Source organism: Mustela nigripes, chromosome 10 (assembly GCF_022355385.1).
Source record: "Mustela nigripes isolate SB6536 chromosome 10, MUSNIG.SB6536, whole genome shotgun sequence".
Classification (NCBI taxonomy): domain Eukaryota; kingdom Metazoa; phylum Chordata; class Mammalia; order Carnivora; family Mustelidae; genus Mustela; species Mustela nigripes.
The window spans coordinates 21550003-21563664 of NC_081566.1; the positions used below are offsets into that span (position 1 = coordinate 21550003).

At 36.8% G+C, this 13662-nt stretch overlaps 1 protein-coding gene across 1 annotated transcript in view; it reads left to right on the forward strand.

The window, feature by feature from the left end:
* Positions 1 to 13662, forward strand: part of HMCN1 (hemicentin 1) — a 458039-nt gene that overhangs the window by 220616 nt on the left and 223761 nt on the right. Inside the window, 3 exon segments of the mRNA XM_059412784.1 lie at positions 6079 to 6220; positions 7341 to 7468; positions 10067 to 10180. Of these exon segments, the coding sequence (XP_059268767.1) occupies positions 6079 to 6220; positions 7341 to 7468; positions 10067 to 10180 (384 nt within the window).

Sequence of the window (13662 nt, forward strand, 5' to 3'; positions counted from 1 at the left end):
AGCATAATAGCAACAAATCCAACCCAATTGATTGCTAACAGGAGGTATGCCTTGTGAGTATGATGATGACATTGGAGAGTTGCAAGATTTAAGCAAGATTTTCTCTTCTACAGTCTTTATAGACAGAGTAATGGCTGTTCTCATGGCCACTTAAAATTCATTTTGCCAGCTTTACCATTCATAGTTTAAGACCCTTAAGTTTTAAAGGAGTGTTTATTTTTTTATTTTTAGTATCATAATCTATGTGTAACTCTTTAAATCATTGGTGAGAAATTATAAACACTCACATATTTTGCTTTTGTTATGATTAAGATAAAGAATGAATTAATGCATTAATACTAATGGGGTGCCATGTTTCCATTGCTTTGGCTAATGAAAACCAAGTTGTTATTTATGATGATGATGATGGTTGATGATTGTGGTAGTGATGATGGTGATAATAATGGTGATGCTTGTGGTGGTGAATTGAGATTAAAACCAACTAAAAATGGATTACTTCTCCCCAAATCCTAAAATTTGACTCTAGATTTTGATGGGAGTTGAACTAAGGTTTTTAAACTTGTTCTTGCTTCATTAAAACCACTTTATCAAAACAAAAGGAGCTTTTTTCTAGGAAATTAAAAATTCTAACCATTGAGATAATTATAGTGAGGTCTGTAGTGAGGCCTATTGCATCCTTATTTAGCCAAATCAAGTGAAGCCCGAATCATTCTGACCATCTTTATTCAACTGTTATTTGGCAGAGATCTAATTTTGCTTCCATATTTGTTCATGTCCTTTCTGATTTTCCTATTGTCAGCGGAAATATTCTTTCCAGAACAACGGCAAATTTCTCACCTTCTGTGTGATTATCTCATCCCATCTGTGTGTATGCACACAGACTGATTTCATGACCCTGAGCAGCACCCTATATCCAGGCTTTATTTGAGAAATGACCTCTTAGCTCTCTGCATCCTGGTTTAGAGTAACTGACATTTATTTTACATTGATACGTAAACTACAGAACCTACCAGTTGCATTCTTGCTAGGCAAGATGCCAGGCCAATTCTGTAAGACGTCATTGGAAGGCACCATGGTTAGACAAAAATCCCAAGAAGTGCTGAATCTTTGCACCAATCCTGGGTTAAAATGAGCTAGACATATGAAACCTTTTATTTTTGGAAAGTGGGACTGAATAAATGTGAATATTCAATAAATTCCAAAAAGAAAAAGTGTTCCTTTTTTCCTCATCCCTTGCAGATTATCTGCACCACTCCCACAGCATGTGTAGTCTTGTGGCATTTCAGAATTGATGGACTCCAGATGCAATCACAATTTGAACTTGTTGGCCATGGCCAGTCTCCCCTTGACCCCCTGCATTTCTGTAGACATATGTTCACCAAGAAGAATCCGTGAAATAATGAGACTATCAACCAAGTCCACAGGCAGGAAAAACCCTTTAAACATTAACTTCAAAGACAATCATAATTTGAAAAACACAATATAAACAGGAAAAAAAGGGGAGGTCATTTTAAGCTGCTAGCAATTAGGCACTAATTAGTTTTGTTCAATTGTGTAGCTGCCCGGTCCAGCGGTATCACTTGTATCTCCTTCAAATGTATCATGATTCCTCAGACTAATTTTTCTTAGTGAAATTAAGTCATAATTTGGAGACTAACATAATAAAGATGTGTCATAAATATAAATAGATCTAACTAACTGAATTTCTGGATTTTATTTATATTAAAAACCCAGTTAGATGGAAATTTGACATGTGTCTGTTTGGCTCACCCTTGATGATCAGTGCCACAGGTTAGCACTGAGTCTGGAACATCATAATTGTGTAAGAACCACATTATTATATTTATTTTTGTTAATACTTATAATATCTATTTCAAACTCTGTAGAAGTGAATTTATTTTCATTTATCTTTTTGAGTAGGGAATATTTATACTAAGAAAATTATGATACTTTCTTTGAAGATTAAGTCCTACTCTTTAATAAACTAGATGTAAAATGTGGAGTCGATAAGACCAAATATATCAACATTCCAGTTACTCCAGGGAATTTTTGTATCCTTTTTGAGAGCAACTCTCTGATTTAATATTTCATTTTCAAAAGTCTATATTTTTTTTTGCCTAAGAAGTGGAATGCATGCAATAAGAACTTTGAATAATTGATATTTCCCATCTAGTTGTGTCCTGTGAATCCATGGGCTGAAACAAATGATCAGTATAGCAAAACCTTGAGTGGTGTCAGGCATAAAAATTCTTAGAGCCAAGTTACAGTTTAGGAATGGACTGTATTCTATCAACAGCATTAAGTTTCTATTATTTACAAGTCACTGTATAACATGTAAGGGATATTAAGTACTATAGGAAGTAATGGAATATGGAATAATATGAAAGACATTGTCTTTACCTCAACAAATTTATAAACTAATAAAGAAAGAAAGAAAGAGCAGTTCAAACAAAGCAGACAGCAGTCAGGACAGGTTTAGGGTCCAAATCTGTATTCACTGAGTAGAAAGACACACAAGGCCCTATCTAGAGACTTTTCTGGAAAACAGAGTTATACCAAAGTTTCAGCTTAGCAGACAGAAGCCAATGGTCAGTTGGTGGGAGCAAAGTAGGAAGGGGTTACCTGGTAACCGGTGGAGCACAGATATATGACATTGCAACTTCATTTTACTTTCAAAGAGGAGTTACTTCCCCTGCTTTAAAATTCCTTTGGATCCAAAGAAAACCAAAGCTGGTGGCATCACAATTCCGGCTTTCAAGTTGTTTTACAAAGCTGTAATCATAAAGATAGTATGGTACTGGCACAGAAACAAATACATAGATCAATGGAACAGAATAGAGAACCTAGAGATGGACCCTCAACTCCATGGTCAACTAATCCTTGACAAAGCAGGAAAGAATGTCCAATGGAAAAAAGTCTCTTCAACAAATGGTGTTGGGAAAATTGGACAGCCTCCTGCAGAAGAATGAAACTGGACCATCTTCTCATACCATACACCAAAATAGTCTTAAAATGGATGAAAGGCCTAAATGTGAGACAGAAAGCTATCAAAATCCTAGAGGAGAACACAGGCAGAACTTCTGTGATCTCAGATGCAGCAGCTTCTTTCTAGACATGTCTCCAAAGTGAAGGGAAACAAAGGCAAAAATGAACTATTGGGACTCGAAGATAAAAAGATTTTGCACAGCAAAGGAAGCAGTCAACAAAACCAAAAGACAACTGACATAATGGGAGAAGATATTTGCAAATGTCTTATCAGATAAAGGGCTAGTATCTAAAATCTATAAAGAACTTATCAAACTCAATGCCCAAAGGACAAATAATCCAATCAAGAAATGGGCAGAAGACATCAATAGACATTTCTCCAAAGATATACAAATGAACAACAGACACATGAAAAAATGCTCCATATCACTCGACATCAGGGAAATATAAATCAAAACCACAATGAGATACCACCCATATCAGTAAGAATGACTAAAATTAGCAAGTCAGGAAATGACAGATGTTGGTGAGGATATGGAGAATGGGGAACCTTCCTACAGTGTTGGTGGGAATGCAAGCTGTTCAAGCCACTCTGGAAAACAGTATAGAGGTTCCTCAAAAAGTTGAAAATAGAGCTACCCTATGACCTGATTTGCACTAGCACTAGTAGGAATTTACCCCAAAGATATAAATGTAATGATTGGAAGGGGCACCTGCACTTATAGCAGCGATGTCGACAATAGCCAAACTATAGAAAGAGCCTAGATGTCCATCGATGGATATGTTGGATGTATACACACACACACACACACACACACACACATATGTGCAATGGAATATTACCCAGTCATCAAAAATGAAATCTTGCCATTTGCAGCGAGGTGGATAGAACTAGAGAATATGATGCTAAGTAAAATCAATCAGAGAAAGACAATTATCATATGATCTCACTCATATGTGGAATTAAAAAAAAAAAAAACCAGGGCGCCTGGGTGAGTCAGTGGTTTAAGCCTCTGCTTTTGGCTCAGGTCATGGTCTCAGGCTCCTGGGATCAAGCCCCACATTGGGCTCCCTGCTCAGCAGGAAGCCTGCTTTCCTTCCTGTCTCTGCCTGTCTCTCTGCCTACTTATGATCTCTCTGTCAGATAAATAAATAAAATCTTTAAAAAACAAAACAAAACAGAGGAACATAGGTGAAGGGACGGAAAAATAAAACAAGACAAAATCAGAGAGGGAGGCAAACCATAAGAGTCTCTTAATCATAGGAAATAGACTGAGGGTTGCTGGAGATGATGGTTGTAGGGGGATGGGATAACTGGGTGATGGACGTTAAGGAGTGCACATGATGTAATGAGCACTGGGTGTTATAGAAGACTGGTGAATACTGAACTCTACTTCTGAAACTAATAACACATGATATGTAATTAATTGAATTTAAATTAAAAATAAATAAAAATAAAATGCTAAAAAATAAATAAAATTTGTTTGGTTCCTTCCCTGTACTGATTGGACTAGATCCCTGAGAAAGGTCATCTAAAGAGCTCTTTCTGGGCCAGAGTCCAGGGAGGGGGATTAAGGCCAGCACAGTAGGGTTTACCAGGGTGCTGCCACAGGTATGTGGTCCCAGTGCTGCCCTGGCCATGGAGCTCTTGCTGTGACTGACCACCATGCTGCTGCTCATACAGCTGAGCTGCATGGTCAAGTTCTATGGCCAAGTTCAACATCACCTTTTACTGAGTGCTCTGTTTCACAGTCTCCACTAAGGCCTATTGCAGCGTTCAGATGGTAGAGAATATGAATATCATCAGGTGGTTTGTCCAGGTCTTCAAGTACTTATAGGGCCTTCACTTTGAGACAGAGGGCCACCAGAAGATGAAAGTGAACCATCCTTGTGTCATCATTTCTAACCACCAGAGTGACCTAAACATGATGGGCCTCTTGGAGCCCCTCTGCAAGTGTTGTGTAGAGCACCAAGCAGCAGTTCTCTTCACGGGGCCTGTAGACCTGATCATGTGTCTCAGCGACATCTTTATCAGCTTGCAGTGCTCCAGGACAAACTGTGACTGTGATGTCTGTCATGGGACAGGACATGGCCAGGGAGAACCTCAAAATGTGGATCTACCCTGAGGATATGCAGAAGGATAGTTGGAACCTGCTACCTTTCAAGAAAGATGCCTTTTACCTGGCAATTCACGTCTTGCTGCCCATCATTTCTGTGGTATACCCCACATTCTTCTCTTTCTATGACCCCAAAAGGGAGTTCTTCCTTTCGGGAACATTCAATGTGGAGATGTTGGATGTCATCCCCACCAGTGGCCTCAGTATGACTAATGTCTCCAGGCTATAAGGACCACCTTCTTCCATATGTCCAAGACACTCTGGGAGAATGGAGTTACTGCAAGGCCAGTCTAGTAACCAAGGCCACAGGGAAGAGCAAGACTGGGGGGCTGGATGGCTGGGAGGCAGGACCTGGCTAGAGAATGGACAGACGAAGTCCCTTTCCCTATTCCCCTGCCCCAGCTGCCAAATATCACTGTGTCTTGCTCCTGTAGCACCCCTGGCTTTCATTCAGTCCCCTTCTGGAACTGGCCTCGGATTCAGTACCTTGAAGGAGGAGAGTTAGCCAGACCCTTCCCAATCCTTGAGGGCAGGGCTTCATCCACTTTCATGCATCCAGGTTCTGGAAGTAGGAATAGGCCAGGGCTCAGATGGGCTGACAGGGCTAGCCTGAGCTGCAAGGTCTCAGGGCAAATGGCCAGAAGTAAGGCCCTCCAATCTGAACCTGCAGGGTAGATGCAGACTCCTGCTTCAGGTTCTCAGGGAAAGGAGGGGCTCTGGAGGGACCAGGACTCCCAGTCTTGTGCAACCTGGGCCATAGGGAGCCAGAAGCAGAGTCTGCAACTCCTGTCAGCTTTGGAGAAGAAATCTCCTGAACCCTACAGTGACTTGGTTGTTACTTCTTATAAACAAACTCTTGGAAGTACAAAATAAAATAAAAATAATGGTGTGGTGAGAAGCCCATAAGTCTGCTAACACAGAAAGCTCCTAATACCAAGGTAAATTGCCATTTCACTATACATCTTTCTATTTGCAGAACCACCCAAAGTCACTGTGATGCCCAGGAATCAGTCATTCACAGGAGGATCTGAGGTCTCCATCAGGTGTTCTGCAACAGGTTATCCCAAACCAAAGCTCACCTGGACCATCAATGATATGTTTATCATGGGTTCACACAGGTACTGGGTTTGTATCATGTTCTTTGTTTTTACTGAATGATATGTTGGTGGAAAGCCAATGAAAAGTTGGACAAAAGTAATGTGACTAACTCCCTAAGGTTAAGCGAGATTTGCCCAAATCTGCAGCTTTTGATTTTCTAAATAGGCCAGGAAATGGCCATAAAATAATAAATGATGAATTGACAGAGTTTGATATTCTTCAGTCTTGAGTTTAATAGCTGGGCCTAAGAGCTTCACAACATTTTGTGTCAGAAACATGATACCATAACACTTGGTTTACCTTGAATCATGGACATGAGGAGAGTGAAATTTCTGTGGGGCACAGTAAGGTGGAGTTTTCACTAATCTATTAAAAATATGGGTCCTGGGATTTCACAGAGGAAAGAAGAGGCAAAGGACAGAGCAGTATCTCTCATTAAAATGTGTGCAGACATTCTTTGCAATTCCTATCCACTTTTGCCATACTACATTGAGATGGATTTCATCTACTGGATGATGTCAAAAGACCATGAATCCTCTCGTGTGTCTCATGAACATGTGGGAAACAAACAAGGACGTCTCCAGATATTGAATTTCCATTGTTCTGGGTTTTGAGGAGAACAAGGGCTTAGGTATAAACCAGATTCTATTCCTAGCCTCACCCCTGACTTGCTGTATGACAAGAGATGTTGCATCTCTCAGGCCTACTCTTTGAGGAACCACTTAGCACAGCAATCGACACAGAGTGTGATTGCCTGGTTGCAAATTCCACTTCATCCATTTACTAACTGTTTTTGGGCAAGTTATATAATCCCTTTGCTCATCTGTACAACAGAGATAATAATAGTATTTAACTCACTGGGTTGTTATGAGGATTTAAAATATTTTGTAAGCCTTCTGGAGCAGTTCCTGACACAGAGCAAGTACTGAATACGTTGGGATCTGTTATTATTATTGTTATTACTATTATTACAACCACTACTACGACTACATTTCTGTTTCTATAGTGACAACATGAATAATTTCTATAATCACCAAAAATGTAAGTCTAAAATATTTGAAGATATTTATAAGGAAGATGCTATAATTTCTTCATACTATTATTAGGGGATTTTCAATTTTCTTCTCTTTTCATGCATAGGTATAGGATGACCTCAGAAGGTAACTTATTCATCAAAAATGCAGTTCCCAAAGATGCAGGAATCTATGGTTGCCTGGCAAGTAATGCAGCTGGAAGAGACAAACAGACTTCTACCCTCAGATACATTGGCAAGTATAATCAGTTTAAAAGGCAATGAAAAGGGGTGCCTGGGTGGCTCAGTGGGTTAAGCCTCTGCCTTCAGCTCAGGTCATGGTCTCAGGGTCCCGCATTGGGCTCTCTGCTCAGCATGGAGCCTGCTTCCCCCTCTCCTTATTAGATATTATTAAATTATAATGATTAATTATTAATAATTAATAATTAATAGATAGATAGATCACAAGTAGCCTCTCTGGCTACTTGTGATCTATCTCTCTCTGTCAAATAAATAAATAAAATCTTTTAAAAAAAGACAATGAAAATAGGGTGAATATCATATCAAACAATTTAAAAGCACTTCTCTGAAAATTAATATTAGGAATGAGTTTTACCCAGCCTTATGATTTTTTATTCGTTTCATACATTGATTAAAGGAAATACCGTAACTAATGTAAGTTAAAAGTTCAGGGAGTAGATAGCTTCATTAGTCAACAGACGTCCAGAAGGCTTAAAGATTGTGGGTAGAGTCCCAGATGGTCTACAGAGTTTTATCCTTCCATGGTTTCTCTTTTGTTCGCAATATTTTGCTTACATATTAATAAATTCTATATCCTTTCTAGTTTACCTCAACTTCCATTTTATATTTTTCACTTATATTTAAAACTTTGTAGTATTTCTATTATGATTAAATGTTTATAACATTTCTGTCATTTATCCTATCTACATATTATTTTCACTTTTCATCTTTAGTTTTCCCCCTCCAAACCTACATTTATTGAAGATGTATTTCATGATGATTATTCTATAATATTCCATAATATAATGGTTATAGTATATGATTATAATCTAATATTTTAATTTAATAATATCTAATATAATAGAATATTTCTTTAAATTTTTTTTAAACTAATAAAGGACAAGGGCATTACATACTCAATATTAGTTTGTAAATTGTGAATAATTAATGGCTGACAGTCTACCCTGCGATTCATAGTAAGGTAGTGAAACTGGCTGTGGAAGAGAAGAAGAAAGCTAAAATAAAAATTGAGAATTGCAGTTGATATGGGCATATGTGACAGCCATTATCAGGTATATGAGGTAGCAAAAGTGTCATAAATACTGAATCTGAAAACCTGGAAAGAAATGGTCTCACTGACAGAAATGAAGAAGGCCCATGGCAAGTAAGTTTGGAAGACTGGAGAGGAACCAGGCAGTGGGAATGCAGAAAGGTGGGTGGAAACAGATTCTGAACTGTAGACATGAATTTTGGTTCATTCTCAGGCCAAAGTAGTTGACCCACTTATTCACCCAGAGTATCTAAAAATACTAAAGGTTGTGTGTTTATTTTTATAAAATAAAAAATTTATGTTACCACGTCCTTACTTTTTGAGAGCTTGCATAGTGGGAGTGGCTATAGCTAAAGAAATAAAAGACAGCGGACAGACAAGAACTATAGTGAGGGTTGGCAGAGAGGAAGATTAATTCTGACAGGGGAATTTGTAAAGATTTCTCAAAGGAGACAGGATTTAAGTTCAGTCTGGAGGATTGAGTGGGATTGGAAGAGCTGGGGCAAAGGGCATTGCAGGCAGAGGAAACCGCTTTTGCAAAAGCAGGAATGTAGGAGAGAGTAGGGGCTGTTTGGGACTACCAGCTACCCGTGGAGCTTCCTACCTCGTGATAAGAAAGGAAGCGTTATGGAGGGTAAGTTAAAAAAGAAAGCTCTGCTCCAGTTTATGATTTTTGAAAGCCAAACTAGAAAATCATGAAACAAAATCACCAAAGGCTTTCTAGCAAAGGATTAACATGATCTTTGAGTAGTTAACTCTTAGCTTTGTTTAAAAATACCTCAATTAAAATAAGAAAGTCCTAACATGCCCAGTTCAGAGAAGAATGTATGAGTGAATGAAAGTATTACGCAAGGAAGGAAAGAAACTTAGAGAATGTTTGTATTTAGCATCAAAGAGAAAAAGAGAATGGAGACTTTACTTTTTATAGATGTAACTTTTAGCCTTAGACTGCAACTCTCTGCAGTTAAACATGAATATCCTTAAAATCATGTAGAAAATGTTAAAACAAATTCACCTGTAATTATATTATCCCCAAGTCTTAATCTAGCTGGTCTTAACACATAACTCCTTTGATATTTTTATACCAGTACCAGTCTTCTCTGTTTCTTTAGTATTGTTATTTCTATAAGATGTGCTCCGATTTCTAAGATTTCTCTCTCTCTCTCTCTATATATATATATATACCTTTTTTTCCCATAAAGACCTTTCAGTTAATTTCCTAATTTTTTTATTCTTTTATCAGAATTATTTTTGCCTGATATATATATTTGACCTTAATAAATGATCTTTTCATCACACACATCTACATACACTTGCATTAAAAGAGTCTCTTTCTGTTTATAAACACTGAAATAGCTACAAGCACATAAATACTGGTGGATTTTGTTAAACTGGCTCATTTAGTCTAATTATAAACTACTATTTATAATATATGTATTATATGTTATGTATATAAATTATAAAATATATTTATAATATAACTAATTATTTATACTTATAGTTATAAAAGGTGCATTTTGCATTGGGCCAGACATTAACCATTTGCTTGCTTGTTTTTTTCAGAAGCCCCAAAGCTGATTGTAGTTCAGAGTGAGCTCTTGGTTGCTCTTGGGGATACAACAGTTATGGAATGTAAAACCTCTGGTATTCCTCCGCCTCAAGTTAAATGGTTCAAAGGTACATTTCTTAAGCATGTTCATGTCTGGTTCACTTAGCTTTGTTTTCTCTTTTAAAACGATGATTTGTTAAAATTTTGTTTTGGTGTGTGACTTAGCAGCCCCATAAAATGTGTTTATGATCTCACTAGAGACAATAGTTCAAAATTCTGAACTCTAAATTTCAGGATTTGACATCTGGTGTGGATTATAGGACCATGAAAATCAAAGCAGGAAAAGTTCGCCTTTGCTAATCCAGCTGAACATTCTCTTTGTTAGTTTAGGATTGTTTCCTGTAGAAAATTGTCCAAGAAGACTCTGTTAATGTTTAAAATGGCTTTCCTCATTTCAGTTCACTTTTCTTAGAGATAATGGCTGTCACAATTAGAAACTTTTCTAGATTTCCAAAGACAACTTCTATAAAGTCCTCAGAAAAGATGTAACACTAAAGCTTACAGGTAAATGAAAGACAAACCATCATGCATGGTAGATGCTTGTATCAATCATGGCAATTGTCTGCCTGCATTTATAACATAAAGATCACACCTTTGTGATTCTATCGTAAAATAATGGTAATTGCTGTGCTATTTGTCTTAGTGAAAATACACTTGGGTCCTGGTCTGGGCTCAAATGCTGACAGTAGATATCTGTGTAAAACATCCTGCTTCTGTTTCTGTCTCAGTTCTTCCAATCTATGAGCAAGAAAAATTCCCGCAAACACTCTAAAAGGGAGGTTGCTAGGATTATTGAGATGCTGTTTGCAAAATACTTTTTAATCTTCAGTTGAAAAATGCTAAACAGTACAAAGAACTATTGTTATGATTCTGTTTGTTAAATCACAGACCTCCCCATAGCAACGGGTTGATGTCATAATCACAAAATTATGAATTCACCTCGGGTTCAAACTCTTGGGGAACATGAGGTGAAAAATAAAGGCTTTATGTAGAAAACAAACACTTTTAAATTATACAAATCAAAAACAGGAAAACTAGGAGATGAAGCCATTTTCATTGTTTTCCATGTTAAATGATTTTGGGTCTTCATGTTTTGTGTGATAAAAGCGTTTCTAGATTTGCTTCTTAATTAGGTTTATTTCAGGCAACAGAAACTAATTTTACTTATTTAAAATATTTAAATCTTTGAATTTCAAATGAAATAAATAATCAATGTCAAACTCACATCATAAATAAATCCAGAAAAAATGCATTATAGATGCAGTATTTCTGTTTTATGAAAGTCAGCAGTTAATGTTAAAAATGACAATTTTTAAAAGTAATATAACCTGCCGATTTCTCTGCCCATAGATAGGAGAGTCACACAGAAAGTCTTTTATTTCCTGAAACTGAGCTACTTCTCTGAATTAAATATAGTTTCCATGTTGGCCCGGGTCCTATAAATGGCTTGGAAGCTAAGGAGGTGTTAGGGAGCAATGTAGCCACCATATGGAAGATTCTAGAATTGACTACCTGTTGTGGTCCATCAGGCCCAGTATATAAAAATCTCATTTCTCTGTCCAAGTTATGAAGCAACAGAGCTAGAATGTGGGCATTAAACACCAACAGACCATGCTGGAGGACATTCTCCAATGTTCATCAGTAATATGCAGAGCAGTCATAAACCCCTCAATCAGGCCAACCTATTGCCCTTCCGATCCCAAGCAAGCAATTTATTGCGTATGCAGTATCTGGATCATCCAGAACAAAACTAGAGGATAATCTCTTCTACTTGTAGATTGGCTCCAGAAAGAAAGGAGGAGGAGGTAGTTGAGCTTTCCTTTTTTTTTTTTTTTCCTTTCCTTTCCTTTTCCATCTCTACTAGAGATGAGACAGTAGGAAGGTTATGAAAATTATACCTATGGAAAACGAGGGGTAAAGAAGAGACCTCACTCACCTTAACCAGAAGAATATCTTTTTTTTATGCCCCTTTTTTTTTTGGCAATTCTGATTGAATGAAGTAGGTGGTGATTGACTGATTGTAAGAACAAATGGAATCTATCTTGTTAACAAATGTTTGAGTGTGCAATACTGTATTGTTAACTATAGCACGTTATTGCACAGCAGATCTCTAGAACTTACTTATTTTGTATAATTTAAACAACAGTTCCTCATTCCCTTTGCTCCAAACCCCAGGCAACCACCATTCATTAATAAATTGTATTCCATTCAGACCATCAGAGAAAAGGAATTCCATAAGTACAAATACCCATCAAAATTTTTTATTTTTCATTTTTAACTATAGCAACATACAGTGAGTTCAAAAAAGAATCGGCAACACTAGTGGGGGGCTGGGTTATGGACATTGGGGAGGGTATGTGCTATGGTGTTATGGTGTGAAGTACGTAAGCCTGATGATTCACAGAACTGTACCCCTGGAGTTAAAAATACATTATATGTTAATAAAAGGAAGAAAAGAAAAAAGAAAAGAAAAGAAAATGCATTCTGGAAAAAAACAATGTTGCACAGAGGATATTTCTGGGAAACTAAGAAATTCAATTTTTAAATTTAGATTGGTGTTTCTTTGAGTGTAGTCAGGAATCCCTGGGGGTTCCCCATAATTCTTTCCAGGGAATACAGGAGATCAAAATTATTTTCCTAATTACACTGAGATATTATTTGTCTTTTTCACATTCATTGTCTCATGAGTATATAGTGGAGTTTTTAGAAGCTACATAATGCAGACACAGGAGCATTCAGCTGTCTTCTATTAAGCTAGACATTCTAGAAATTTGCAAAAATGTGAAATGCCACTCTTCTCACTAAATTTCTCTTCTTTTTGGAAATATAATTATTTTCTCATAAAATATGTTCATTATGTTAAAATGTCCTGAGTTTTTTATTATAAAGCAAATGCATACATTTAAAAACTTTTCAGTTTCATTTCTAAAATGCTAAATACAAATAAATATAGTTCATGTAAACAAAACCTCATTAAAGTCTCCAGTAATTTCTAAGAGTATAAAAGGGTCTTGAGACAAACATATTTGAGAACCACTAATCACCGTCAGCTATTTGAAAGGATCTCATGCCAGAGATAATGATCTCTCTGTTTGTTCATCTTACATCCACAGAGACCAGAAATGAATTTAAACTACAGCATAAAGAAAACCCTCTTCAGGGGTAATGATTGTTAAATCCTAGCGTAGATTGTCAGGAAAGTTTGTATATTTTACTATTTATACCATTCTTTTATCTTTTATCTAATGTTAAAGCTAAATAATCCCTATTTCATATCCATCTCAAAGTTCTCTATTTCTCTATGGCTTCTCAATAATTTGGTGACTAATTTTTCATTAGAAATGAAGAAAGGAGAGATTATCAATGCACGGTCAGAATGCAAACTTGATTAAACCAATGTTTTTCAATTTATATTTTGTTACATTGCTGCTGTTCTATAAACATTTTTATTTTGAAAAAAGCTACTAGCTAAAAGGTCTTGATTTTATCTTCTTGTCCTTTGACATACACAAAAGAAATAGGAGAGAAGTAAATTCCAAAATTCTAAATG